This window comes from Equus asinus, chromosome 10, assembly GCF_041296235.1.
Source record: "Equus asinus isolate D_3611 breed Donkey chromosome 10, EquAss-T2T_v2, whole genome shotgun sequence".
Classification (NCBI taxonomy): domain Eukaryota; kingdom Metazoa; phylum Chordata; class Mammalia; order Perissodactyla; family Equidae; genus Equus; species Equus asinus.
Window position 1 is genome coordinate 48,339,678 of NC_091799.1, and position 27,664 is coordinate 48,367,341.

The 27,664-nt window shown below is 52.2% G+C and overlaps 4 protein-coding genes across 6 annotated transcripts; 2 read left to right on the forward strand and 2 right to left on the reverse strand.

Moving 5' to 3' along the window:
• Positions 1 to 192: 192 nt before the first annotated feature.
• CA9 (carbonic anhydrase 9) lies at positions 193 to 6,813 on the reverse strand. Of its 3 annotated transcripts, none has more exons than XM_014866057.3 (11): positions 6,393 to 6,808; positions 5,519 to 5,548; positions 5,071 to 5,241; positions 4,781 to 4,923; positions 4,606 to 4,698; positions 3,339 to 3,405; positions 1,561 to 1,718; positions 1,213 to 1,357; positions 1,056 to 1,082; positions 531 to 612; positions 193 to 400 (listed from the first exon to the last, which is right to left on the reverse strand). In XM_014866057.3, exons 1-11 carry the CDS (start codon positions 6,739 to 6,741, stop codon positions 334 to 336), a joined length of 1,332 nt encoding a protein of 443 aa, XP_014721543.2. In that variant the 5' UTR covers positions 6,742 to 6,808; the 3' UTR covers positions 193 to 333. The 3 variants fall into 3 exon arrangements, with proteins under 3 accessions (XP_014721543.2, XP_014721542.2, XP_070375312.1); XM_014866056.3 differs by having other exon boundaries at positions 5,519 to 5,551; XM_070519211.1 differs by lacking the exon at positions 4,606 to 4,698 and having other exon boundaries at positions 5,519 to 5,551; positions 6,393 to 6,813.
• A 7,178-nt stretch (positions 6,814 to 13,991) lies between these two features.
• ARHGEF39 (Rho guanine nucleotide exchange factor 39) lies at positions 13,992 to 17,786 on the forward strand. Its single transcript, XM_014866112.3, has 9 exons — positions 13,992 to 14,305; positions 14,462 to 14,556; positions 14,816 to 14,936; positions 15,203 to 15,321; positions 15,904 to 15,974; positions 16,225 to 16,353; positions 16,498 to 16,727; positions 16,985 to 17,073; positions 17,243 to 17,786. The coding sequence occupies exons 1-9, from the start codon at positions 14,168 to 14,170 to the stop codon at positions 17,256 to 17,258; spliced, it is 1,008 nt and encodes a 335-aa protein (XP_014721598.3). The 5' UTR covers positions 13,992 to 14,167; the 3' UTR covers positions 17,259 to 17,786.
• Positions 17,787 to 18,102: 316 nt separating this feature from the next.
• Positions 18,103 to 20,949, reverse strand: CCDC107 (coiled-coil domain containing 107). Its single transcript, XM_014866064.3, has 6 exons — positions 20,735 to 20,949; positions 20,494 to 20,645; positions 18,820 to 18,877; positions 18,643 to 18,733; positions 18,435 to 18,547; positions 18,103 to 18,355 (listed from the first exon to the last, which is right to left on the reverse strand). Exons 1-6 carry the CDS (start codon positions 20,838 to 20,840, stop codon positions 18,108 to 18,110), a joined length of 768 nt encoding a protein of 255 aa, XP_014721550.1. The 5' UTR covers positions 20,841 to 20,949; the 3' UTR covers positions 18,103 to 18,107.
• Positions 20,950 to 25,177: 4,228 nt separating this feature from the next.
• SIT1 (signaling threshold regulating transmembrane adaptor 1) lies at positions 25,178 to 27,520 on the forward strand. The gene is made up of 5 exons (XM_044779252.2): positions 25,178 to 25,419; positions 25,546 to 25,681; positions 25,768 to 25,826; positions 25,937 to 25,998; positions 26,090 to 27,520. Exons 1-5 carry the CDS (start codon positions 25,359 to 25,361, stop codon positions 26,321 to 26,323), a joined length of 552 nt encoding a protein of 183 aa, XP_044635187.1. The 5' UTR covers positions 25,178 to 25,358; the 3' UTR covers positions 26,324 to 27,520.
• The last annotated feature ends 144 nt before the right edge of the window (positions 27,521 to 27,664 follow it).

Consider the following 27,664-nt stretch of genomic DNA (forward strand, 5'->3'; position numbering starts at 1 on the left):
CTCGGAGCGTCCAGAAAGAACCACTCCTGCCAACAGCTTGACTTTAGCCTGTAAGAGTCACTTTGGACTTCTGACCTTGCGAACTCTAAGAGACTAAATGTGTGTTACCATTAAGTGTGTGGTAATTTGTTACAGCAGCAATTGGAAGTGAATACATCATCCTTCTGATTTGGGGAACAAAGGTGCCTTCCACATCTTTCATGAGAAACATTTATTTAAAAAAAACCCTTGGAGGTTAAAAAGGAAGTGGTGTGATGGGCAGGACACAACAAAGCCTCCAGCTGCCCCTCACTCCTGGCTGCTGACTCTGCACAGTCTCCAAGTTGCAGGCCTCTAGGCGACAGTCTCGGTGACCTCTGCTGGGTGGTAGCTAACACTCCCTTTGGTCCCACTTCTGAGTCTACACAACAGGAAGCCTAAATCAGAAAACTGGCCTAGGACGAGCTCACTTGCTCGCAATTTGCATGAAGCTGTTCTGGACTCCACTTGGGGAGGTGGGGGCTGTGCCTGAGGCAGGGCCAGCGTCATACCTCTGCTGCCTTCTCATGTGCACAAGGAAGGCAATGCTGGTGGCTGCAAAGAGGAGGCCAAAAACCAGGGCCAGGACGTCCCCTGGGGGAGACAAGAGGCTGCCTCAGGGAGTGGAGAGGAGTCCACAGGTTCCCTCAGAGACTGCTTCCGTGTGTCCCCCCCACCCCTGCCCCAAGTTCTCCAGCTGCCCCCAGTGTCTCAGAATCCAGAAGAGACTAGCAAAGGGATGGGGGTGGACACACAAGAAGGGGTAAGGTAAGCACGTTTTCCCTCCCTGAAAACTAAAGAGATTGTTTGTGAAGGAGGGTGCTAGGAGATTTCTGGACCTTCATTCTGACTAATTCTTGCCCTGGGGACAATGGTGGAACCGCCACCTTGATCTGACACTCTATCCTACTGGGGTTGGAGGTCTGTTCTGCAGAAAAGGAGAGAGGCAGCGGTGGCCGTGACTAGCCCCTGGGGCTGAATAGTGCCAACGGGCGTCCTCTCCAGCATCAGGAGCCAGAGGAGAGGCACAGACTCACCAGTAGCGAGGCAGGAGTTCAGGTAGACTGAAAAGAAAGAGGAGACATTAGAGTCAGGGCCTGTGACACCAGTGACAGACACAGGCCCGGATGAGGATGAGGATGCGGCTGAGTGGCTTGGGGACATGGCACTATGGGGCACCAGACCAAGCTGCACCTGGCTCCGTGGTCCTAGGGCTGCTGTCCACTCCAGCAGGGAAGGAGGCCTCCATCACTCGCCCATTCAAAGGCTGCGTGGCCCTGAAGTTCAGCTGTAGCCGAGAGTTGTCAGGTCCCCACAGGGAGCCAGAGAGGGTGTGGAGCTAAGGAGGTCAGTAGACAGTGGGGTGGGCTCATGACAAGGAAACAAAAGGGCCACAGGCCTACTCATAGCCAGCACCTCCGGGCTCCACCCTCCAAGTCCCCCTCATCTCCCACACGGCCTCTTCATCTCGTTACACATCTTCATGTCATCCCAGACCCCTTTCCCCACACCCCCTATGTCACCACCACACCCCCGCCTCACCTGCTTAGCACTCAGCCTCACTGTCTGGTTGAACACAGTCCAGATGACCCCCTGGGCACAGGGGGGTGTGGTCAGGGACCCCTCATATCGGAAGTAGCGGCTGAGGTCAGAGGGCAGCAGTGCAGACACATCCAGTCCTGGGATCCAAGTCTCTGAGTCTATGGAGAGGATCCGTGCTGGAGTCCCACCTGGGCCCTCCTCGCCCCCAAAGCTTCGGGGATGAGCAGGGATACAGTTTCATCTCCCAGAAGCCAAGCTGACTCAACTCCCTGAGACTGCTTCTTCACCAAGTGTGTCCCTTCCCATAACTCAGCAAAGACATAACTCAGAAGAAAGTAAAAGGGACCAGCACGATGGCGCAGCAGTTAAGTTCTCACGTTCCGCTTCTTAGCGGCCCGGGGTTCGCTGGTTCGGATCCTGGTTGCGGACATGGCACCGCTTGGCACGCCATGCTGTGGTAGGTGTCCCACACATAAAGTAGAGGAAGATGGGCACGGATGTTAGCTCAGGGCCAGGCTTCCTCAGCAAAACGAGGAGGACTGGCAGAAGTTAGCTCAGGGCTAATCTTTCTCAAAAAAAAAAAAAAAGAAAGTAAAGGGCTCGGGGGCCTCACAGAGTGAGAGAGTGTCTCCTTACGGCCTCCCTCTGAATCTTTACTCTTACTTTCATACTATGATAATATGCTAGACCACAGATTTAAGCCCAGAGTGAATCAAAAGGGAAAATGAGGGGCTGGCCCCACAGCCTAGTGGTTAAGTTTGGCACGTTCCATTTTGGCAGCCCAGGTTAGGTTCTCATGCGCAAACCTACACCACTCATCAGTGGCCATGCTGTGGCAGCAACCCACATAAGAAGTAGAGGAAGATTGGCACAAATTGTTAGCTCAGGGCAAATCTTCCTCAAGCAAAAAGAGGAAGATTGGCAACGGATGTTAGCTCAAGGTGAATCTACTTTGGCCAAAAAAAAAAAAGGGGAAATGAGCTGAATAACTTGTAAATAACTATATATATTTGCAACTATAAAAAATAGACACAAAAACTCAAAAAGCACAGTTCCCTCTAGTGTGGCAAAACTTAAGGTCCAGTAAGGTAAGTGAGACAAAATGTCCTAGAGTGACTGAGAAGGAAAAGATTTCCAACAAAAGTATTTATAAATTTAAAATATTTGACATTTAAGAAGAAAAATTTTAACTCTCCAGAGTCAACCCCTGAAGTTCCGAACACTATTTTCTTGGTCTTATTTGCTTTCTGTCTTATTTTGGTTTGGTTTGGTTTTTGGTTTTTGACCATAAAGCCTGTGGCAGCAGTGTGCCTTTGTCCGTCTGCCTCTGTTCAGCTTCATAGTTACTGTCAAGATCACAGTCGGCCAGCTCACTCACCAGCCCCTCTCCAGGAGGCAGCCCACCTGTGTCCTCAGACTTGAGGCTCACCCAAGAGCCATTCCTTTTTTTTTTTTAAAGATTGGCACCTGAGCTAACATCTGTTGCCAATCTTCTTTTTTTTTTCTTTCCTTCTTCTTCTCCCCAAAGGCCCCCCCACCAACCCCGTACATAGTTGTATATTCTAGTTGTGAGTGTCTCTGGTTGTGCCATGTGGGACGCCACCTCGGCATGGCCTGATGAGCTGTGCCTGGTCCTTGCCCAGGATCCGAACTGGGGAAACGCCGGGCGGCCAAAGCAGAGCGCGTGAACTTAACTGCTCAGCCACCGGGCCGGTGCCCCAAGGGCGATTCTTTATGAACAAGGGTATCAAGGCTAGTGTCCAGACCAACAAACTGACCTTCCTCAGTGATTTCTTCCAAGTGTGACAACAACTGCTCATAGGCGCTGTTTTCTTCTGGGCCTTCCTAGGAGATGACAGTGCAAGACAGGTTAATACGTGTATCTAAGGCCATGGCTAGGGCTGGGCTGGGGCCTGAGGTGAGGGGGGTTCCCATTCCTCAGCCCCGCCCCATTCCTCAACTCTGAGCATGTGAGAAGAACATAAAATCTTATGTATTATCACTCAAAGTCCATTTACTCTTATTTTGCAAAATAACCTAACAAGCTTGGCAGACTAGTTTTCAAGGGCAAATTGGAGAAGAAGGAAGGTGGGTCACCTCATTAGGATACAAGGCCCTCAGGGACCTGGGCCCTTCTTACTCTTCAGTCTCACTCATCGCTGTCCCCCGACAGTCCATGGTATCCCCAAAGAAAACCATTACAACCTTTGTATTCGTGTTACCTCTGCATTCACCTCATAATTCACGTGTTGACCCCTGGAGCTAGGACACACTATTTCCCAGGTGCGTCTCTGAACTTTGTGCCATGAGGCAGTGAGTGAGCCTAGCAGGTGTCTCAGCGCCTCCATTTTATCAGCCTCCTCTAATCATTATGTATGTAGCCAAAGAGGTCACTAAATATTTCTCTAGACTTTATTGCATTTCACAAAGGGGGAAATTATGGGTTATCGGTCATAGGAGTATTAGAGAAATTACCTGATGTCCAGTCTAGTGCATCTGCCATTCTGGCATTTCCTGAATGGGCCATGTTCTGAGCCTTTCCCATGAATGAAGGCTTTGGGTTTCACCTCCTCTCTGAAGCCTTCCCTGAATACCTCTTTTACTCTGACTACCTTCCTATAGGTGTATCCTGTCAGCCTCTCTCACTGGCTGTATGTTTTCCTGAGAGACAGGGACCCATGGGCCCACGGTTTCCAGCCCAGTGCTTGGCTCACAATGGGGTTTTTTTTGGAGGAAGGTTAGCTCTGAGCTAACATCCGAGCCCATCTTCCTCTACTTTATATGTGGGACGCTGCCACAGCATGGCTTGCCAAGCTGTGCGTTATCCGAACCGGTGAACCCACGGCCACAGAAGCAGAACGCGTGAACTTAACCGCTGCGCCACCAGGCTGGCCCCTCACAGTGCGTACTGAACGAATGAACTAAAGAGTTAATGGGGATGACAGCCAGATGCCAGGGTGAATGTGCTGGGATGGGGTCTCTGGGAGGAAGATACACGGAGCCCGGGGCGGGGAAGCAGGGAGTGGGAGTGTCCAGGGCTGGTACCTGCAGAAAGGCGGCCAACACGGCCAGGCCCCCCGGGCGTCCCATGGCCTCATCCACTTTGGCAAATGCAGTGCTGATGTGAACCACGTGGATCTGGAGAGGACACGAGTGCAGGAGTGGGCACCATCCCGGGGGCGCGCCCCCTTCGCCCCTCCGCAGACAGCTGCGCGCTCACCTCGGCCGGGAAACGGTGGCCGCCAACCGTGTGCTCCGAGCCCGGGCGGCCCGCAGCTCCCCAGTGCAGATGCAGCTGCAGAGCCCGGTACTCCCGCCCGGGGCCCAGGACCATCTCCAGCCCGGGAGGCAGGGTCAGCTGCACTGTGGCAGGAAAGGCAGGTGAGCTGGGCCGGGCCCGCCCATGGGGCCAGCCCCACTGCCGAGCACCCGGGGACCGACCGGATTCCCCGGGCCCCTTCCGCCCAGACAGTCTCCGCCCCCCTGAGGCTCCGCCCCCAGACCCCTCACCCGTGTGGCCGTTGTTGCGCAGGCGCAGTTCGGGGAACGGCGGGAGCTCAAAGCCCAGGAGTTGTACCGAGCGCAGGGCGGGGCAGAAAACGGCTAGCTCGGGGCGGATATCCACTGGGGACTGGAAGCGGCCTGCGCAGGCTGGCGATACCTGCGGCCAGGGCGGGTCGCCTGCGGTGGGGAAGTGTGGGCAGGAAGTCTGGTGACAAGATCGGGAACTTTTAGGGAAGCGGGATAGAAAAAATGAGGGGCGGAGTCAGGAGGCATCGGGGCGGGAAATAGAAATCGGGGATGTGGACAGAGACAGGCAGCAGGCGGTGTTGGGGCCTGGCCGACGTGGGTGCAGTGGGGGGGGCGGGCCCAGGACCAGAGCTGGGGCATGGCTGGGGAGTCAGATCGGCAGAGCTGGGTGCCCAGATTGGGTCTGTGTAGCGGGTTGGTGTCTCACCTCCATAGCGCCAATGTCTGTGGTCATCACCTGCTTAAAGAGATGAAGAGACTGATCTTCGAGCCCAGTCCTTCCCCAGTGGCTAGAACGAGGTGGATCCCTCTCACTAGCAGGGGTTCACAAACTCAGATGCCTCACAGGGCATAGCAGGTAACAGAAATGCCTGAAGCGGGCCAGGTGGAAAGCACAATAGATTGCAACCAAACATACCACGACAGCCTGGTGGGCCACATGAAGGCCCTACTGGCCCCGGAGATACCAGTTTGCAGCCATTGTCTTAGGGTCTGCCAAGTGGGTGGAGCCTCAGTCCCCAGGCCCAAATCGGTACCCCATCTTTCCTTTCTCCCTTACTCATCACTCCTCCCCACTCATCCCTCTTCCCCTTCTGGTCTCCAACCCCCTTCCCAAAGTTCCTGGCTTGGGAGTCATGATACCAGGTTCCCCTACCTGCTGTTTCCTTCTTCTAGGTGTCAGTTTCTTCCTCTGTGGACTGAAGATGGGGCGATCTCTACATGTCCCTCCTGCTCTTCCTCTGGTCCCCTCGTCTTCCCTCTCCTCTTCCCTCTCGCCACCTATGTTCTCTCTCTCCACTTTCCTCATTGCTTGCTCCTCTCTAACCTTCCCCTTTCTTCTTTCCCATCTCTTCATGCTCACCTTTCTCCATCTAGGCCCCTTTTTTGTCTCCCCATCTGTCCCTTTCTAGCTCTGAAAGGGGAGATGGCTCCAGTGGCACAGGAGTCCCTGGGATTGGGAAAGGCTGCTGTCAGAGTTCAGGCTCCCCTCCTTCCCTGAAGAACCCCGGCCTGGGCTGGAGTTAGTGAGGAAAGGCACAAACCTCCCAGAGTCTACATTTGTAGGGCTGACAACCACTTACCTTTGTTGTCCCTGTGGGCATTATTCTGGGGGCTTCGAGTGTCCCTGGGAGCCTCAACAGTAGGTAGATCCTCTAACTTCAGAGAGTCCTCTTCTCCTGGTTCAGTCTTCATTCCAGGTGGGTCCTCTTCTCTAGATGAGTCCTCTTCACTGGGCAGGTCATCCTCACCCAGTGGGTCATCTTCCCCAGATGAATCTCCTCCCATTGGGGGAGTCCCCTGCATCCGAGGCAGGCTCTGGGGATGGGCAGGCACCAGGAGCAGCAGTAACAGCAGCAGTTGCACAGCAGGGTCCTGGCTAGGGGCTGGGATCAACAGAGGGAGCCAGGGGCTGGGGCACAGGGGAGCCATGCGGCTGACTATAGGGTGTCCCGGACACGGTGTGTACGGGCTGTACGTGCATCGGCAACAGGAGCTGGGTGGGGGAGGAGCAAGCCTGGAGGGGAGCAGGCTGACTCACAGAATGCCCTTTTGTAGAGATGGAGCCAAAGTTCCACAGGTCTGTCTGGCCCTATCCCCCTCCCTGATACCAAAGCCTGGATGGGGGTGGAGTGAGGTGCAGGTATGTGCAGAGGCAGAAGGTTATCGGGGTCATGGGCTCAGCCTGGAACCCAAGGCACCACCTGGCACTATACAGGCTCTCCCTGGCGCCACCAGGCTGCTCGCCAGCCAGCTCCAGCTAACCCTGGCCTGCTTCCCAGCCCCAGGCAGGGAAAGGGAAAGACAGGGAGCTGGGGCCCCCACATCCTCTGGCTGAGAGGGGAAGCATCCCATGTCTACATGCCTAGCCCAGCCAGGGAGCAATAAAGGGGTAGGGCAAACTGGGGGCGCCTGGGTAGGGGAGGATGGATGAGTAGGTGGGAGGCGAATTTGAGCAGGAGTGGAAAACTGAGTATATGTATGACAGGGGCTCTGATGGGTTTAAACTAAATTTATTTTTCATCATATTACACCTCTACTCAAAAACCTTCACTGACTTCCCACTGCCTACCAAAGTATCTTCCATCTGCTCATCTGCTCCCTCTAGATGACCTCCAAGTCCCTTCAAAATCTTACCTAAGAGACCTTTCCATCTTATCTCCTTTTATTCTCCCTCAAACTTCAGCTAAATTAAACTATTCATTTTTTCCCCAAACTTTTGACCACCTTTGTTCCTCTAGGTCTCACTGCCTGGAATGCCATTCACTCCTACAATTAACAAGTGTTTATTTAACACCTACCATATGTCAGGCACAGGGCTATGGACTACAGAAATGAATAAGAAATGAATAAGACACAGTCCCTGTCCAGAGGAGCTCACTGTCTAGTGAGTGATGGCAAACACTATCATAATATTTAGAGGAGAGTGATTAATTCTGCCTCAGAAGGTAATACAGAAATAGGCAGATTTGATCAGGGCCTTGAAAAAGGAGCAGTTCAATTGGCAAAAACAATGAGGAGAATGGTATTCTGGGCAAAGGGGAGGCACCAAATATTTTGAGCAGGAGAATGACAGAATCCAGTTCTCATATTAGGTCATGTTGAGGGCTGGTGTGGAACATGGATTGGAGGCAGAGAGCAGGTGCAAGGAAACGAAGAGGGAGAGGCTCCCAAGAATGGGCTTGGGGTTCCCAGTGGCCTATTCATTTGACAAACGTTTATGGAGCCTGCTCCAATCCTCCAGGAACTTTCCTAGGCCCCAGGGATGCGGGGTTGAACTAGAGAACAGCCTCTACTGTTCTGTAGCTCTCATTCTAGTAAGGCCTCTATGGCTTTGACAAAGCAGGAGAGAGCGAGGCCATCTCAGGAGGTTCATGCCTGGGGCTGACACTCAGTAGGTATGCACCTGTATGGTTATAGAGCCTAATTAGATATATTGAAATATTTCTAATCCTGTTGGTAACTAGCCCCTAGCTTCAGGGTGCTTCTGCTACCGGACTCCTCCCTGGAGACTCTCCTAATCTCCTCAAGGACTGCACTTGAATGCCAGCTTCCACGCTGATGGATCAGTACTTGTGCGCCCACTACCACGTTAAGTAGTTTTACTATCTCCTCTGTGTAAATCCCATCTGTCATTCAAGACTCAGCTCAAAAGCCACCTCCTCCAAGAAATCTTTCTTGACCAACTCTACACCACAGGAGGAGATTTTGGGTGCCTCTGAACCACCACAGTTCTTTGCCTGCCCTTGCTAATAACACTGTCCACCATCTAATTCACAGGAAGCTGATTTATGACATTTTATCTGCTCTATTAGCCTTGAGATCCATAAGGGCAGAGTCCAGTATTTGATTGATCGAGTCAGTTTTTTATTCAACAGCCATTATTGAGCATTTTTCTCTCTGCAGATCAACTTGCCAGGGCTTGAGAAAAACTGAATTAACTAAGATGCCTTCCCTGCCCTCAGGGAGCTCATTGTCAATGATCTATGCGTGTCAAACCACACTTGTTCCAGGAGCATGACATCACATTTTTACGGCACCTCAAATTATCTGCCTTGTCAGAGGGACTGTCATACTGAATACCAAAACCTGTGCAGCTGAACCACAGCTGTCCTGCAAGTGGCCATCTTAGGAGGTAGTCAGCCTAAAAATCTAGGTTGCCATTTCTGGAGCCAAATTAAGAGCCATCCATGGCAATCTGATCCAGTGTGCATTCTGGACAGTCAGCTCATTGTCTTGGTCAGCTGAGTTGTCAGCACTGTGCTTGGACCCTGACACGTGGAAGGTACATAGTAATGTCAGAATTGGATGGACCTGGACAAGACGGAATGTGGTAACGACTGATCTGGTTGTGGTGGGAGAAGTCACGGGAAGCACAGAGGACAGAAGCACCATGCTAACTGGAGTCGAGTCTGGATGTCTGGAGATCTTTCTCCAACAGCAGTCCCAGCTTTATTTCATTTTCCCTCTTTCCAAATGTTCTGAATGTTTCCACCTCTTTCCTTTTTAGGTCTCTGTCAAGGTCTCCCTGTGTGCTTCTCCGTGGCGCTCTGTATGTCCACCATCCGCTGCCATCTCTGCTGCCTCCTCTCAGTCTTCCGGTCCTCCTCTGCATCTAGCTGCAGGTCTCTCTCTGCTATAGATTCTAATTTTCCAAATGCCATTCTCGTAGACCTGCCTCTTTCTTGAGCTCTCTTTGTGTGTGACTGTGTCTCTGGTCTGGCTGGGGAATGTGGACTCTGATCCTGGATCCTGCCTTCGCAGCTGGGAGTCTGCCAAACCCTAAAACAGGTTTGAGCTCCCTGAGTCTTGTTTCCCGAGTCCTCCCAGGTTGGGACAGAACATACTCAGAACTGACTGACTGGGGCTCCCTCCCACCTGGCACACCACCTCTCTGTGTTGCTTAAGGCCAAGTCTTTTGTCCTTAGGGGGTCTGTTTCTTCAGACACTGAGGGCCGTGTCTCTGCTTATCCTAGGGTTGCAGAGGAGGGAGCTGTTTGTTGGTGGGGTAGGAGGACAAAAAGACCCTAACTCCCCAGCCATGGATCCGAAGCAAAGATGGATCAAAGCCCTTCTGGGGCTGTGAGGCTGACCTGTAGCTCTGGCCCACCTCGCCATCTGTGTCAGTTTCCTAGGGCTGCTGTGACAAGTTACCACAAACTGGTGGCTTAAAACAACAGACGTTTTTAATCCCACAGTTTTGGAGGCTAGAAATCTGAAACCAAGGTGTTGGCAGGACCCTGCTCCTTCTGAGGGCCTAGGGCCTCTTCTGGCTTCCGGCGGCTCCAGGCACTCCTTGACTTGGGCCTGCATAACTCCAACTTCACGTGGCCTTCTCCTCTTGTCCCTGTGTCTCTTCACTGGGTATCTCTTATAGGAACACTTGTCACTGGATGTGGGGCTCACCTGCATAATCGAGGATGATCTTATCCCAAAATCCTTAGCTTAATTACATCCGCAGAGACGCTTTTTCCAAATAAGTTCACATTCACAGGTTCTAGGGGTTAGGACATGGACACGTCTTTGTGGGGCCACATTTAGCCCCCCTCTGCATGAGCAATTTTGGAACTGAAGTGGATGCACAGGATGAGAAAGGATGGGTTTGTGTTGGAGACCCTCATGCCTCTGCCCCATCCCTCTTCATCCTCTTTGTAGGCAGTTTAATCCACTAGCATGGCTTCTATAAGCTGATGACAGCCCAGTATCTCCAGTGGGACTCTCTCCTCTATGTCAGGTCCATAACCACCTGCCTAACGGACATCCCCAATCGGTGGTGGTATTATTGAGCTGCTGGATTAAGCCAACCCTAGGGCCTACCTACATCTGGACTTTTCAGTTGCATGAGCCAATAAATTTGTTGGTGTTTAACCAATTTTAATTTACTGTTATTTGTGACATAGTCTTACTGATATAAATTCTCTCCATGGTTTGGCCTCTGCCTCTCTCTCCAGTCTCCTTTCTCATCACTCTCTCTCTTGCAATCTCTGCTCTAGTCTTACTGCTTTCTAGCAGTTCCTTGAATGCATTGCATGTGTGTGTGCACGTGTGTGCGTGTATTTTGTCTCCAAGCCTTTGTCCGTGCTGTTTGTCTCTTCACCTCTCCCCCACTGCCAGCCCTGCCTCACCAGGTTTTGCACATCCTTCAGGTAACAGTTCCTCCCAGAAGCCTTCCCTAACTCCTAGACAGGGTCTGTCCCTCACTGGTGCATGCGGAGAGCCTATACTTCCCTTGTAACATTTATCTCATTTTGTGGTGTCTCCTTACCATGTCTGCCAAGCAGGACCATAAGCATCCATAAGGGCAGGGGTCATATTTCTCTTGTCCACCATTTCTTCCTCATGCCTAGGACGGGGCACATGAGAGGCATTTGGTTTTTGTGGAATGACTGATGATTGTTGTTGAAGGCATCCCTAGGGATTCTCCAGCACCTAGTGAGTTGAAAGCAGAGGTTGAAGGTCAAGGATAGAGAGGTTGTTGACTGCCCTCTGCTCCTCCACCCCTGACTCCTCCTTCCTTTGGCTTTGTGAGTAGAGTGGACATCTGTTCCAGGTATAGTATGGGGTGTGCCTGACTTGCTCTGTGGGAGACTTGGTCCCAGGGCATCAGTTGTCTCCAACTCTGCTCAGTGTGTTTTCTCAGTTTTGCCCTCTTCTTTCTCCAAAGTTGGATGATTCCCCAATCTGAGTTCACAGTAGGGTCTATTCCCTAGCCCTCTCCCATCCACCCAAAGCACACTCACACACTGGCAGCACACCCAGACACCCCATCACTACTGCCCCCCGGGCGTTGTGCTCTGTTCCCGTCACCCGGGCTCACGGGGATCCCGATTAGCGTGGGATTATCTGTTCCCTCCCACACTTGAGTTCTTGGTGCGGACTGTCGCACAGTCACCTGAGACAGTGTAGCCAGTCCTCCACCTATGTGGCACCACCAGTTTGGGACCTGAGTCCAAAGTACAGTCTGCCCCAAACTCTCTCTCTGCTCCATCAAGTGCTTCAAGTTGTTTCTCCCTGATCTGAGTCCAGCATTTCTCCATCCTCAGAATTCTTAGAATGCCAGAGAGCTAGGGGGGACCTCAGAACTCTGACAATACCCTGGGTCTTGGCTCAGGGCCCAGATTCCTAGGAGTCCACAGTTGTAGGAATAGGGTCTAAAATATCTGTCTAACATTTTGGGTTTTAATGGCATTTTTTTCTAACTACAAAGTAATGCACTCATGCTCCAGCAGAAAACTTGAGAAAGGCAGAAAAGTATAAGGGAATTTTAAAAAATCACCCTATTTGTCCCATTTATCCCTTTAACCTCAGTGATCCAGTGCCTGGCACAGATTAGGTACTTAATAGATATTTGTTGAATTATCTTCAATCCCATTACCCAGAGGTAAAAACCACAATTAGCTTTTGATTGTTTATCCTTCCAGTCATATATAATATATATAATAGAATAATAATATATATTATACATAAATGGGATCGTACTGTACACACAGCTTTGTAGCCTGCTTTTTTCCCTTGGAATATACTTTGTGTATTTTTTCATATTGATAGCTTTAAAAAATTTTTTTATTTTATTGAAGTCATATTGGCTTATAACATTGTGTAAATTTCAGGTGTACATTATTATATTTCAGTTTCTATATAGGCTGCATTGTGTTCTAGTTTTTATTTGTCACCGTACACATATGCCCCTTTACCACTTTTGCCCACCCCCCACCCCCACCTTCTCTTCTGGCAACCATCAATCTGTTCTTCTTATGTGTTTATCTCCCACATGTGAGTGAAACCATATTGTGTTTGTATTTCTCTGTCTGACTTATTTCGCTCAGCATGATGCCCTCAGGGCCAATCCATGTTGTCACAAATGGCACAATTTTGTCTTTTTTTTATGGCTGAGAAGTATTCCATTGTGTATATATACACCACATCTTCTTTATCCATTCATCAGTTGATGGGCACTTGGGTTGCTTCCACATCTTGGCTATAGTCAATAATGCTGCCATGAGCATAGGAGTACATAAGTTTCTTTGAATTGTTGATTTCAAGTTCTTTGGATAAATACCCAGTAGTGGGATAGCTGGGTCGTACAGTATTTCTATTTTCTAATTTTTTGAAAAATCTCCTTTGATAGCTTCTTTACATTACTTTTAATGCTTTCATCTTATTCTTTCATATAGTTGTACCATAATTTTCCTAGCCAATTCACTACCACTGGACATTTAGTTTTCAGTTGTTATAAACAACATTGTGCTACACATCATTGTGCCACACATGAGTTACATGTATTTTTGTCCATATATCTATTTTTCAGGATGCATTCCTAAAAGTGGAATCATAGGTCATAAGACCAGGCATTTTCTAAGATTTCTCATAAATACTGACAAAATGGCACTGCCGACTTACCCTCTAGAGCTACAGGCAATTTTTTTTTTTGAGGACTTTTTTTCTGACTTCTTCTTCCCATAAGCCCCCCAGTATATAGTTGTATATTCTAATTGTAGGTTCTTCTGGATCTGCCATGTGGGACCTGGCCTCAGCGTGGCCTAATGAGCTCTGTTAGGTCCGCGCACAGAATCCCAATTGGCAAAATCCTGGGCTGCAGAAGCAGAGCGCGAGAACTTAACCACTGGACCACCTGGCCGCCCCTACTGCAAATTCTTTTGAACACCTAAGTAAGGATTATGTGCTACATTTTATGTTTGACTAAGTAGCAAAGACTAATCAACTCCAAGCTTTTGCCGTTGGACGGAATCACTGCAATTCCGAACCACCACGTTAGTTATTGACACCTGCTGACCAGAAGCTAACTGGGTGTCAGGTTCCGGATCAGTATGAAATAAGAAAATGAGTTAGTAACTTAAAACCCATAAACTTTTGTTCGGGAGCCAAAATATTTCAAACCTTAGGACCCGTGAGGGTTCTTAGCAGTGAAAGCACTGGGAACGACTGAACCCCAGCGTCTGGCACGGGCCCAGGACAGAATATGAGCCGTAACTATTGCCCCTTCCCAATTCTACAGATGGGACACTGAGGCCCTGCCAGTGTCTGCACCCCCCAAGTCTCCTGACTCAAAGTCCAGGCTGCTCCTCCAACTTAGTGCCGCTCAGAGGAGGGCCACCCGCCTGCCCCAAGAGACACTGGCCCGGGGGTCCCCCGCGCGCCTGCAGCTCCGCCCTGGCGGTGGGCGGGGCCGTGTGGAGCAGACCCGCGCGGTCCGGGGGCAGCCGCGCATGCTCCGTCCTGCGCGCAGCCTCCCTGCGCCCGGGGGCGCGCCCCGCTGGCCCCGCGGCCCCGCCCCTGCAGCGGTTGGGATTTGAATCTGCGGCGGGCGGCGGCCGGAACTGTGGCCGTCTCCGCCGGCATGGCGAGCCCTGGCCCCGGCGCTCGGTGTCCGGTGCGAGAGCAGCGCGCCCGTTGGGAGCGGAAACGCGCCCGCACCGCCCGGGAGCTGCTGGAGACCGAGCGGCGCTACCAGGAGCAGCTGGGGCTGGTGGCCACGGTGCGGGGCGGGCACCCAGGGTGTGGCAGGGTCTCTGCGAGGCCGGTGACCCCGGGAGTGGTGGGTCTTGCCCTGTCGGCCTGCGTGGAGGCAGCTGCGCCTTGGCGTCAGCCTCCTGTCCCTGCAGACTATGTTGGGTATTCTCTCCTTCCGCAGTACTTCGTGGGGATTCTCAGAGCCAAGGGCACCCTGCGACCACCAGAGCGCCAAGCCCTGTTTGGGCCCTGGGAGCTCATTTACGGCGCCAGCCAGTGAGTGGAAGGGGCGCGGGGAGAGGGCAGGAGGGAGAGCCCTGGCCTCTGGCAGTGCTCGGAGTCGGAGAAACCCAGGTTCATATTCAGAGTTGGCCAGTCACTTCACCTGTGGGCTTGGGCCAGTGCCTCACCTGCTCCAGGTCTCCATCTGTAAAATGGGGTAATAGCGCTGCCTCCGGGGCAGGGGTAGGAGAGTTTAATGAGGTGGTGCTTGAGTAGCTCTTGGGCTGCTCTTCTGTTGTCCTCACCCACACAGAGAGCTGCTTCCCTACCTGGAAGGAGGGCACTGGGGACAGGGGCTGCAGGGCTTCTGCCCCCACCTGGAGCTCTACACTCAATATGCTGCTAACGCAGAAAGGTCCTGGACCACCCTGCAGGTAACCCGAAGATGACTTCAAGTCCGGCCCCTCTTTCTCTCTTGTCCCATACGTTTCCTCTTCATCTGGAGACCCAACCTTCATTCACACTGTTCCAGCGTTTATAGAGCCCTCTAGCCCCCAGCTCTGTGCTAAATTCCCTGGAGGGAGACAGGGGTTCTCTCAGGAGCACACAGCCCACTGAGGGCTGGGGAGGTGTACACAGATGAATACAATATAAGGAGTGGCTTCTCTCCCTGCTGCCAACTCTTTCCCCCTCACTCCAGGAGCAACTAAAGAGAAACAGACGTTTCCGGAGGTTCCTTCAGCTTCAGGAAAGCCGCCCTGAGTTTGGGGGCCTTCAGCTCCAGGACCTGCTCCCTCTGCCTCTGCAGAGGCTCCAGCAGTGAGTGAACTCACCCTGAATCAACCCACTTCTGTTTTCCGAGTCTGTATGGCTGCTGCTCCCAGCTTTGTGGGACTCCATGGGGTCTGTCCCAGTGCCTCTCTCTTGGGACAACTTGCTCCTAAAAACCTTTTGCAAGAGTAAATGTGAACACACTGGAGACCCGGGGTCTGCAGACTGTGGGACTCTGCGCTGAAGTGAGGGGGCCTGTCATAGGGCTAGTGACAGGGTATCTGGAAGTTTGTTGAGATGAGAGGCTGGCCTAGCTTAGCATGTCTGTCTCTGGGATGAGTTATGAGCTTATAGTCAGGTTGTCTGTAGCATCGTTCTTGGGTTAACTTTCATCTTGGGATCTGGCCTCCCGAAGCACTGTCACTCTGCCCCTGACTCTAGTATGGGATGGAAGAGGGCCATGTGGTGTGAGCCCAGGTTCTGACTCCCAGAAGAAGAGGATACAATTGCCATAGGCAGATCTTTCCTGGCCTTGCGACTGAAGTATGTGTGGGGTGATCTGTGTGTCAGGCAGAGGAGATTTTGCCCAGCTCTGCTTCCCCTCATACACTTCGAACTGTCTAATTCCAGGTATGAGAATCTTGTTGTCATCTTGGCTGAAAACACAGATCCCAACAGCCCTGACCACCAACAGCTCACACGTATGTTCTTGGTCCTTTGCAACTCAGGCAGGAGGCTGCCTCTCCTGTATCCCTTTCTGGTTCTGACCTCCACCAAGGTCTGGTATGCGCTTATCTTCCATTGACATGTACACAACGTCCCTATTGCCCTGCCTTCTCTTCAAGAAGTTAGACCCTGACCCGGTCCCCTCTGCAGTAGCCTGTCCTTCACCTCCACCAGTCACCCAAAGTCAAAGTTATGCTGGGAGTGGGGTGGGATGTGTTATTCCAGGGGCTGCCCGGCTCATAAGTGAGACTGCCCAGAGAGTTCACACCATTGGTCAGAAACAGAAGAATGACCAGCACCTCCGGCGTGTCCAGGCTCTGCTCAGTGGACGCCAGGCAAAGGGGCTTACCTCAGGTAGTCTGCATACATCCCCCTCAATCCTCATCTGTCCTTTTCTTACCCCTCTTCCTCCACAGAGCCAGCACATAACGTTTCTTTCTGTTTCCGCGGATCATGGTCCTGGATCTGCACCAGAATAACAGTTTGCCCATCCCCCAGGTCGCTGGTTCCTACGCCAGGGCTGGCTGTTGGTCGTGCCTCCCCGTGGGGAGCCTCGGCCCCGCATGTTTTTCCTCTTCTCTGATGTGCTCCTCATGGCCAAGCCTCGATCTCCCTTGCACCTGCTGCAGAGTGGCACCTTTGCCTGCCAGGCCCTCTACCCCATGGCCCAGTGTGAACTCCACAGGGTCTTTGGCCACTCAGGAGGCCCTTGCGGTGGACTTCTCAGTGTAAGTGATAGGCAGGAGCCCTAGGTAAGGTGGCAGAGGCCCAACATATGCCTCAAATGCCTACGCACCTGTTTATCTCCTTGGCCTGGGCCCCTTTCATAGGAACTGAGCAATCTACCTTGAGAGAGGATATCTGGGGTTTGACGTTCAAACTTAGTTCTCACCTCAGCCCTGAATTACCTCCATGGGAACAGCAAGGCCTTCAGGTTTAGCCTGGACCTTTCTGAGCTAGGTACTAAGAGGTGGTCTCTCCCCAGCTGTCCTTTCCCCATGAGAAGCTACTGCTTATGTCCACAGACCAGGAGGAGCTGTTGCGCTGGTACTGCAGTCTGACTTTGGCTGTCAGGTAAGCTCAGGAAGAGTGCTGTGATGAGGCCTACGAGCTGCAGATGAGCAGTTCTGATCCTATCTCATGTCCTACATCTGTCTGGGACCTCCCACCCCCACCCTCTGGGTGATTTTATCTGAATAGAGTGGTCATCCCAGAACCCGAGCTGATCGTCTCCTCTCCACAGCGGCCAGAAGAACTAGAGGAATCTTACAAATTCCAGAATCCGGAATACTTCAGGGATAGGTCAGAATCAGGAGGACAAAGGAATCTTCTTCAGTACTAAACAAAACGCAGGACTCTTTGTGGTTTGAGAAGGACCATTTTGTGTTTGCCTGAGAACAAGCCATGCCAGGTCATTTAACCAGCTCTTAAGAATGAGGAAACCAGGGGCTGGCCCCGTGGCCGAGTGGTTGAGTTCGCGTGCTCCGCTGCAGGCGGCCCAGTGTTTCATTGACACTGCTCATCAAACCACGGTGAGGCAGCGTCCCACATGCCACAACTAGAAGGACCCACAACGAAGAATATACAACTGTGTACCGGGGGGCTTTGGGGGGAAAAGGGAAAAAATAAAAAAATCTAAAAAAAACAAAAAAAAGAATGAGGAAACCAAGTCTGACCCTACTGAAACTGCCGAACCAGCCCCTCCAACACAGATGAGGGGATTTGGGACTGATAAGGTCAGTGCTGTATCTATGGCGAGTCGTTTATCAAGGATGTGGCTTTGTAAATGTGGCTATTTTTATGTTGTATGCGGTTTCTATAATTTATTTTCCCACTGGATTTTAGTAACGTTTCTTTTGGGAAAGACCTTTCTGTCTCAGCTATACGATATGAGAAAAGGGATTTTTATGCCCTGAAAACTGACATGATGGTGGCCTCAGGAATACAAGGGAAAGAACTGGAGCTCCCTCTATCTTCCTGGCTCTTGCACTGGAAAGTGGCCTCTTTTTGTCCTAATAAGGGAAGCTTTTCAAGAAGGCCCAGTTCTTACGCACCTAGTATGGGTGTGTGTGACCCGCTGGAATGGAAAAACACACAGGAGCATCCAGTCACAAGAACAGACTTTGTTTTACTGAACCTTCAGCTGTTGCGCTCCTTTCCCAGTGGGGGCCATGACTGGGGCCCTTCGCCGCAGCCTTGCTGCATCTTCTCCTTAGGCCCTGCTCCACTTCCCAGGGAGCAGCTCGGTTTCTTATCTCTGTGCTCCAGTTTAGGGGCTCCTCCCAATCCTGACTGTCACCAGCTGCCGCCTCATCCTCCTCTATACATGAGTCCTCAGGAAAGGGGATGCTGGCCTCTGTGAGGGGGAGATAGGCATGTTCCAGTTTCGGCACCTGTCTCTACCTCCTCCAGACTCTCACCTCCCAACCCTTTACCTGGTTCTGGAACCTCCACACCCTTGTGTGGCTTGCTGTCTTGTAGCAACTGCTGGATGGTCTGTAGCTTCATGTTCAGAAGCTCCTGCTGGGCCCCAGCCAGGGTTGTCACTCTGCAGATATATCCACTCAGAGGCTGCCCAATCTATGTCCCCACTTCCCTCACCTACCAAAGTTCCCTTGGCCACAGCGTCATTGCTCTCCTTACCGCTCAAAAAGGGGGTCCAGCTGGGCCATCAGGTTGTTCAGGTGTTGCTCTGTCTGGGCCAGCTGTTGTGTCAGCTGGGCCAGCTGTTGCTCTGGGGGTAAGGGAGGAAAGGAGAGCAATGGTCACTTACCTTCTGAGCCCTAACCCCTGCCCAAGCACCTACTTCTGCAAACCCACCTGACTGCAGCGATTCCTTCTTGCCCGCCTCCTGGAGAACAGCAACCTCATCTTTCTGCTGCTGTGGAAGAAGGAAAGGGCAATACTGCAACAACAAGGTTCTCCATCACCTCGGTCCCCAAAGCCAGTTAGGAGGAGGAGGACAACTTGAGGTAGAGAGAGCTGTCGTGTTTTGTTTTTTTGGTGAGGAAGGTTGGCCCTGAGCTAATATCCATTGCCAATCTTCCTCTTTTTGCTTGAGGAAGATTGTTGCTGAGCTAACATCTGTGCCAATCTTCCTCTGTTTTATGTGGGATGCCGCGACAGCATGGCTTGATGAGCAGTATGTAGGTCCATGCGCTGGATCTGAACCTGCAAACCCTGGGCCACCAAAGCAGAGCATGGGAACTTAACTACCACGCCACCCTGCTGGTCCCTGTTGGCCCCTATCGGATTTTTACCTCAGAGAATCACAATCACGTCTAGTCCAGCTCCTCACCCAGGACATGAAGCAACATGTCAGTATGCCCCCACACATGGTCATTCAGTCTACTGAAACACCTCCAGGAATGAGCAGCTCTCTCCAGTTTGATAAAGCTCTGGTTATATACAAAGCCAAACATTGTCCTTCATGTATCTTTCCATGGTGCTGATTAGAGCCTTCCAAAAAGACATGAGTCTTTTCACCATGATAGCCCCTCGGGATTTGAAGACAATGGCATACCCCTTGCCCCATTCCCCATGTCTTCTCTGGTTTAATATCACCATCTTCAGTCTGTGCTTATTTGACACGGTTTTCTTTGGTGGTTTTACTGAGCAGGTAGGGCTCTTAAAGCGGTGCCCCAAAGAGAATAAAATTCTCCAGGAGCATTCTGATCAGAAGATAAAGCACAATTATCTTGTTCCTAGCATTGGTTTGGGAAATGGGTTGTCACATTACACAACTGAACGTTATTAGTCAACTAATAAGTTATGTTTCTTTGAGACTGGACTTGGTCCAAGAATAGAATTTATTATCTATCCTTGTTAAATTTCATCAAGTTCAGTCCCTCATCCTAGCCTGTCACATCTATTTGGGATCATGATTAGGCATCCCTAATTAGCTATCCCTTCTAGCTTCATGCCATCTCCAAATTGGTTCAGTCCTCTATTTGCCAATGCAAGTAAGTGATAGGGCCAGGGCTGAAGATACAGTCCTGGGAGGCACTTACTTTCCATTTCGACAGTTTCAATCCACCAAAGTGTACTTTCAGTTCACATTTCAGGACTTCCCAAGGAGAACATGAGACTCCTTGGTACGCTGAACTCTAAAAACCCTGTGGCTACAGTAATCAACTGCTCGTGCCAAGGCTGGAATCTCACCAGGAACTGCACTTTTGTAGTGTGGACACTCGCTGGGCTGGCATCCCAGCTCCGCCAGTTACTAGCTCTGGCTGACCTCGGGCAAGTGACTTACTGTCTTCATTGGGTTGTCGGGAGGATTAAATGTGATGGTCACTACTTATTTACAATTTGCCTAGCGCCCTTCCCACCCTAACCTCGCTGGATACTCAAAATAACCATAATGTTGGAAAGCCAAGGAACTACCGTTTTCATTTTACAGACTGACGGAAAGACGTGTCTTGTTCTTGGTACTGTACTGCCCCCATGGGAAGAGTCAGGCCCAGGGCATCCCACCCCCGGGTCGTCCCGCACCTGCAAACACCTGTACAGCACAAAAGCCACGACGGCCGCAGTGTACAGCGCCCCCAAAGGTAGCGCCCCGGCCCGGGCCCGCTCGCGCTGGTCCTTGGGCGGCGGCCGCCGCCGGGATTCCGTAGCCCCAAGGCCGTCGTGGGCGGGGTCCCCTGCGGAGGAGGGTAGAGGACGGTCAGTAGAGCTGGGGCCTGGGATCCGTGGGCGGTCCCAGCCTCCCTCCAGCAGCCCTGGCTGGTACCTGGGTGTGCCCGGAGGTCGGTGCTGGGGCGGTCTCCGAGGACCCCGGGCAGCGCAGACACAAGCAGCAGCCCGAGCACACCCGCTCGCGAGCTCACGCTCGCCATCGCAGACCGACAGAACGCGACACTGGGCGGTGCCAGCGTTGGCCGGGCGCCACAGTGCGCATGCGTACCTGCGCCCCGGAGCGGATCCGGCGGGAGGCCACGCCCACTTGATGTGTGGGCGGGGCTAGGCCTTCTTTGCATAGGATTGTTAGCCCAGCTTTCCTAAATGAGTTGTTTCTTATCTTTTTAGGTATTCTATTAGCCAGAAATGCCTTCAGAAGCCTAAAATCTTAGAAGGTTAGGCCGGAAGGTGGTTTTTATTTCTCACTTCCCCAACCTTTATCACCCTAACCAAAAGATAAATTCTTTCTTGGCCCTATAAAAGGCTAGAGCCACTGCTGGTTTGGCAGTCCGTGCCGAAGGCCTGTTTCCTAGGCTACATACGGGGGACTGGTTCCTGACATGCGCCTAGGGGAAAGTCCCCGGACCGCGGGCAGAGAGTGCCGCGTGCGCGCGCACGCAGGGCCGCCCGCCAGTCACAGCCTAGGCCGCCGAGACGCGACCCCACGGCGGGGAGTCGAGCGGCGTGCGGCGGGCGGCCGTCCGTCAGCTCCTCCAGTTACGCAGGCAGTGCGCCTTCGCGCGCCAACCACACGGGGCTCATTCTCGGCGCGGCGGCATTTTGAAGGTCGTCTGCGCAGGAGGTGGGGAACCTGCACAGCGGCCCAGCTGCGGCGGCCCGTTGGGGGGCCCCGGACGCGGCGGAACCACTCCCAGCTCTTCGCGTGTCAGTGTTCTGCGGTTCCCTCTGCCTGCGAAGGCCTCCCCTTCCCCGCCCCCTCCGTCTGGCAGCCGCCATGCCTTATGTAGCGTGGTACACGGTACAACATGGCCTCTGCCCGGGCCAGAATCCTGCCTCCCCCACTCGAGAGCTAAATGACTTTGGGCAAGTGACTTTCTCGCGCTCTGTGCCTCAGTTTCCACTGTGAGGATTGGAGATGATGATAGAATGTATGTCCCTCACAGAGTTATGATGATTAAATGGGATAGCCGAGTAAAGTGCTTAGACCCGTGCCTGGTTATTAGTGATTTTAACTTGAGCAGCTGCTCTGAGCCAAGAGCTTGAAAGGATGCGAACTCTCCCGGAAGGTCCCCTGCCATGCCCTGTCCGCACGGTTAACGTCTACACAACCTTCAGATCTCGTGTGTTCCCTTCGTTCAGAATCCTTACCGCAACTTCTAGCTTATTCATTAGTGCAACTATTGTACTTGCTTCAAACCACTATTATATATCAATTACATCTCAACAAAGCTGGCGAAAAGCCATTTCAATTAATTAAAAATCAAGTAATCAATTTAAATTGATTATAAAAAGAAAATACCGCTAGACTGTAAATTCCACGAGATCAAGGGCCATATCTGTTTTTCTTTATCCTTTTATTCCTATAACCTAGCAGAGCGCTTGGCTCTAGCCGGCTTCTCAATGAATCCTTGGTGAATGAAATTAATGTGTTCAGAACGACCCACAGGTCAATGTAATTAAGCACTTTTATTTTTTTATTTTATTATTTCTTTTGGAAGATTAGCCCTGAGCATTTAACATCTGCTGCCAATCCTCCTCTTTTTTTCCCCCACTGAGGAAGACTGGCCCTGAGCTAACATCCGTGCCCATCTTCCTCTACTCTATACGTGGGAGCCTACTACAGCATGGCTTGTCAAGTGGTGCCATGTCCACACCCAGGATCCAAACGGGCAAACCCCAGGCCACCAAAGCAGACCGTGGGCACTTAACCACTGTGCCACCGGCTGGGCCCCAATTAAAGCACTTTTAAAGGATGAGGAAACTAAGGTTCAGGAAGGTTAAGTAAGTTATTAATCAGGTAAGAGGCTGGGCTGGGAGTCCAACTCTTGTCTGTCTGTCTGCAAGTCACCTTCCTCACATCACTGCCCCTAGCTCGTTGCCCTTTTTGGCCTCCACGTCTCCAGGCGGACTTGGTTAGTCTCCTTCTGTTCCACACTGCCTTTTCATTGTCTGGGACACACAGGATTGTCTTCCTAATTAGATCAAGAGCTCTTGGAGGAAAGAAGCCATTTCCCACTCACATTTGCATCTCCAGAGCTTGGCACATAAGCAAGCAATCAGTACACATGTATTAAATGAATGAGGTACATGTGTGTTAAATCAATGAATGAAATATGGTTGTATCTTCGTCTTTCCAGAAAGGGAGGGGGCAGGGCAGGGAGAGACCGGCACTCAGGATGCTGTCACAGTCCAGCTGACTGCCCAGAGGCAGCCTTGGTTTCAGAGCAGCGCAGTCCAAACCTTGACTCTAAGCCAGTTGGCACAGTCAATGCAATTAAGTGCTTCAGGCCACGTAAAATACGATGCATGGCCCCCAACTGATTGTCGCCTAGAGGGAATTCGGGCCCACTATTGCCAGATCTGCTGATTTTTCCCAAAAAATCCACAAATCAGGATTTCTAAAATTGGAAATCTCTGTTTTTAAGTGTTGACAAGGAATCAGTGGCATACTTCGGTCTTGAGTGGGTCATTTAAAAAAATCCTCCTCTTCTATATGATAAAATTATTTTCGGTAATAATCAGGAAATGAAACAAATAATAAAGGCCAGAAAAGAAGGTAATAATAGGGGCCAGAACTTCAGATCGTGAATTCTTTCTTTTATTGAACTCTGTAGATAAAATCATGACAGTTTAAAAAAATAAAGTTGAAAATTAAACACAATGAGATAAGAAGGGAAAAAAGGTAATGGGTTAATACTTCTTAATTACATTATTGTATTTTTTGGGAAAGGGGGCAAAAACTTTATACCTACATATTAATCTGAGTGACGAATACTGTTACAATTTCTTTTTTTGAAGTTAACTTTTGCAAACTTGTCAAAAGTAATCTTTGCATATTTATAGTAAGAGAGAATACAGCCAGATTTGTCAATCTCCTCTCATAATTAATCAAAGAATACCTTTAATTAATTTTCATTTTTTAAAGTTCCTTTCACATGAAGCAACAGACATATAAATAGTTAGGAAAAGTCTTAAACATAAGGTTGTTTGGCAAAGATTCATAAAAACTCCATTTCATAATAAATTCCAGAAATTCTCAATATAAATAAAAACTCCAAATGCTCACCTAGAGTGACAGAATTAAAGTAACTCAAGTTCAATTTCTTTGACTTCACAATCATTGTGCTATCATTGCTTATTTTAAATTTTCTGGTTAAATGCAGGCATATGTAACATCATAGGGGTTGGAGACAGAAATTAGCAAAAACTCAATTCCAAACAGGCGCTAATTCTAGACATAAACACATGTAGATGAATCTGCTTGGGTCAGGGGCCGACTGTCTAAGTGAGAGTTCTCCAAACTAACTCCCACATAGATTACAATGTTTTTTAAAGGATAAGTAACACAAAATCTTAACTTGAAGCCTATATATTATTAAAACTCATCAGTAACCACAGTAATTTAGAACCTCGATCTACAAAAGATTTTTCAGAGAGGAGTATTTTATCACTGACATTTTTTAGAATTGCAGGAGCATGGTGATAATGAAGATGAGACTGATTTTCTGTCCGCTTTTTTACTTTCTCTGCAGACAATACCTTTGACTGCCTGCAGCGGGAAGGGTGGGACCTCTCCTGCCACCCCATCCTTGGCACACCACTCCAGTAATTTAAAAATTTTTTTAAAACACTGTATAGGCCAGACAAAACATATCTCTGCCCTCTGGTCTAAACTTCAAATCCCTCTTCCCACCCTCAGAGCCTCCCACATGGTGGGGCCGTCTCTGGGCGGAGCAGGTGCTCCATTCCCCCAAGTGAACAAGTGCAAAGACAGGGCCGGGTTCCCAGGCTAGGACTGGGGCCGAGGTTTCCTCCATTCAACTAACTTTTTGAGATTGGCTTTCTTAGGGACAGTTTGAATGAAGTGGGTTGGGAGGGGGGAATCTAGCTTCTTCTATCCTCCAAACTATTATACCAGTAATAATAACAATGACAACGGTCATCTCAACACATTCCCCAAGGGTCGGCCTGAGGGTGTGGTGGGACTGCGGGCACCAGCAGCCCTCCCCATCTCACTCCACGTTACAGCATGCCCGTGGAGGAATACATTCTCCCTCACAGGACTCGGATAGGCATCTGGTGGCGGAAGGCAATCTCTGTCCTGAGGCCTGGCTTCCTTGTTGGTTGGTCTTGCCTCACGCCCCTTCGGTCCCCCCTTGGAGTCTCCAGGGGCTCACCTGTGCCGGGCACGGTGAACTCAGGCCTGCCTCTCTCTTCTGCGGCCTGAGTGAGAGCGCAGAAGCTTGGGAGCTGCAGGGTGGTGCAGGTGCAGGCACAGGGCGGTGTCTTTGTTCTTTCGCTCATCCCTCCCCTCCCCATTCCTCCCCGGAAACCAGCGACTTTGCCACCACCAGTATTGAGGATGCTGAGCTTTGGGGCCAGGCCCAGGGAGGGGTGGGAGTAAGGGGGGCTGTGGCAGCTGTCAGGCCATAAGCCAGGCTGACCCCTGGGTTCAGGGCAGGGTACTTGTAGACTCGGCTCCTACATCAGCAGTCATGAGCGTAGGTCCCAACGGCACAGCCACAAGTCCGGAGAGTCTGGATCTGCTAGTGCGCGGTGAGCTGCGGCGGGGGGAGGGGGAGGGGGGGCAGGGCAGGGAGAGGGGGTCACGTGGCCCCATGTCCCACCTGCTGGGACCTGGAGGGTTGGGCTGGGCAGTAACATCCCCACCCCCCATCACAGGATTCCCCTCCGTGACCCAGGCCTGGGGATTGTGGGCCCTCTTAGGGGCTGTGACGCTGCTGCTTCTCCTCTCACTGGCTGCAAACTTGTCCCGATGCACTAATGGCCAGACCAGGAGCCATCTGGGACAGGGACGGTGAGTGGGGGACAACAGAGATGGGTTGCTGGAGAGTTCCCCCTTACCAAGAAGTCCTCACTCATCCCCTAAACTCTGTGCTGCAGCTCTGGAGGCTCTGTGGAAGAGGTCCCCCTGTACGGGAACCTGCATTATCTGCAGACAGGTAGGGAGCTGGCAGAGGGGAGAGGCACAGAGGCCAGGTCCTGGGTGGGTGGGATGAGGGGGTGCAGGAGGAGGAACGAGAGGTGACCAGATTCCTGTTCCCTGACCCAGGACAGCTGTCTCGAGAACCAGGGCCAAACCAGCAGGATCCAACACCTGGAGGCCCAGCCAGGGTGAGTCAGTTGTGGCTGAGGAAGAGGAGAGGGAAGCAAGTGGGGGCTTTTGCAAGGGTTCAGTGAACTCCTAACAGCTTTGCATCTCCAGCCTGCAGAGGAGGGGATGTGCTATACCAGCCTGCAGCTGCGGCCTCCTCAGGGACGTACTCCGAGCTCCGGAACCCCCATCAAGTACTCAGCGGTGGTGCTGGACTCTGAGCCAAAGCCCCAGGCCTCGGGCCCGGAGCCGGAGCTCTACGCCTCAGTGTGTGCCCAGACCCGCAGAGCCCGGGCTTCCTTCCCAGACCAGGCCTACGCCAACAGCCAGCCCGCGCCCAGCTGAGCTGGAGGGCCGGCACAGCGGGCGCGCAGCGCCCCAGCCTCCTCTGTTGCAGAGGTTACTGCTACCCTGTCCGGGGCATGACTGTTTCCCAACCACCCCGCATGCCTGGCCGCCACTGCCCAGTCACAGGAGGTGATGTTCCCCGAACTTCCTGTGTGAGCTGTGAGGGAGACATCTCAGGGGAGCCGCAGGCCCCACTTCTTGAGGATGGAGGAAGCAAAGGCAGTGACCGCCCCCCTCCCCGACCTCTGCTTATCTCTATCTATTCCTCTCAGCCCCCAGACTCCCAGGTTCTCACTTCCTCCCCCTTCCGGAGTTCCGCCAGATCCTCCCCGCGCCCGCTCCCTCGGAGTCTACCCCTGATGCCTCAGCGTCTGAGACCGGGGAGTGGGCAGTGGGTGAGGGGTAGAGGCCTGAGAGGCCATGGGTGGGTGTACTCCCCGGGAGCCCGCAGGCTGGAGGGGTCCTGGAACGCGGCCTCCTGAGTTCTGATCTCAGAGCCCCGGCGGGAGAATTTTCTCCAGCCTGCTGCCTCTGTCATGGCCCCAAGTTTTCAAATAAAACTTCTCAAAAAGTGTTTAGGTTTTCCCTAGAAGGTCCATCAGGCAACACGCCCCGCATGGTGGGGGTGAGCCTTGCCGTCGGCACAGGGCACTTCTGCGGGTCTAGCTGGGAAGCCGGGCCCGAGGGGCTGCGCGCCAGCACCGCGGGGCCGGGCCGGGCGAGGCCGGGCATCCCCAGCATCCGCGCTGAGCCACCGCTCTCAGCGCCCGGCTCTGCGAGCTCACAGCCCTGCGCGCCCCAGGCCCCCGCACCGCCTGAGGTCTGGGCCCAGAGGGCCTCTGTAGAGGCAGGGCCGGCGTGACAGACCCTTCTGAGGTTTGAGGGGCGGGAAAAAGGGGAAGCCGAGGCTTTTACTTCCAAACTTCTCTTCTTCCCCTTAGAGTCCCAGGGAAACCCACAGAGTAGGGAACCGCGGCCCGCTGGGCCCCGCGAGAAGGGTGACCCCCTCCACACACACAATAACCCTAAAGCGCCAGCGTTCCTGGGCCTGAGGACCCCACCCTAGGCCTCCCCAGAAGAGGAGTTCAGGGCTTCAGGGGGGCCGTGTGGGAGGGAGGGCGGCTTCGGGGGCGGGCACCGGATGCGCCGAACCACCGGCAGCAGGATGTGGGGTGCTGAGGGCTGCCGTGCTAAGATGCTCAACGTGTCCGCGGCCTATCGACGGGAGAGCTTGACCCTCGAAGAGGCGGGGGTTGGAGTTTCGCCAACCCACTGGGACCAGCGGGGAATCCAGTCGGAGCCTCAGACGCCCACAGGCCGCCTCTCGGTAACCCGCTC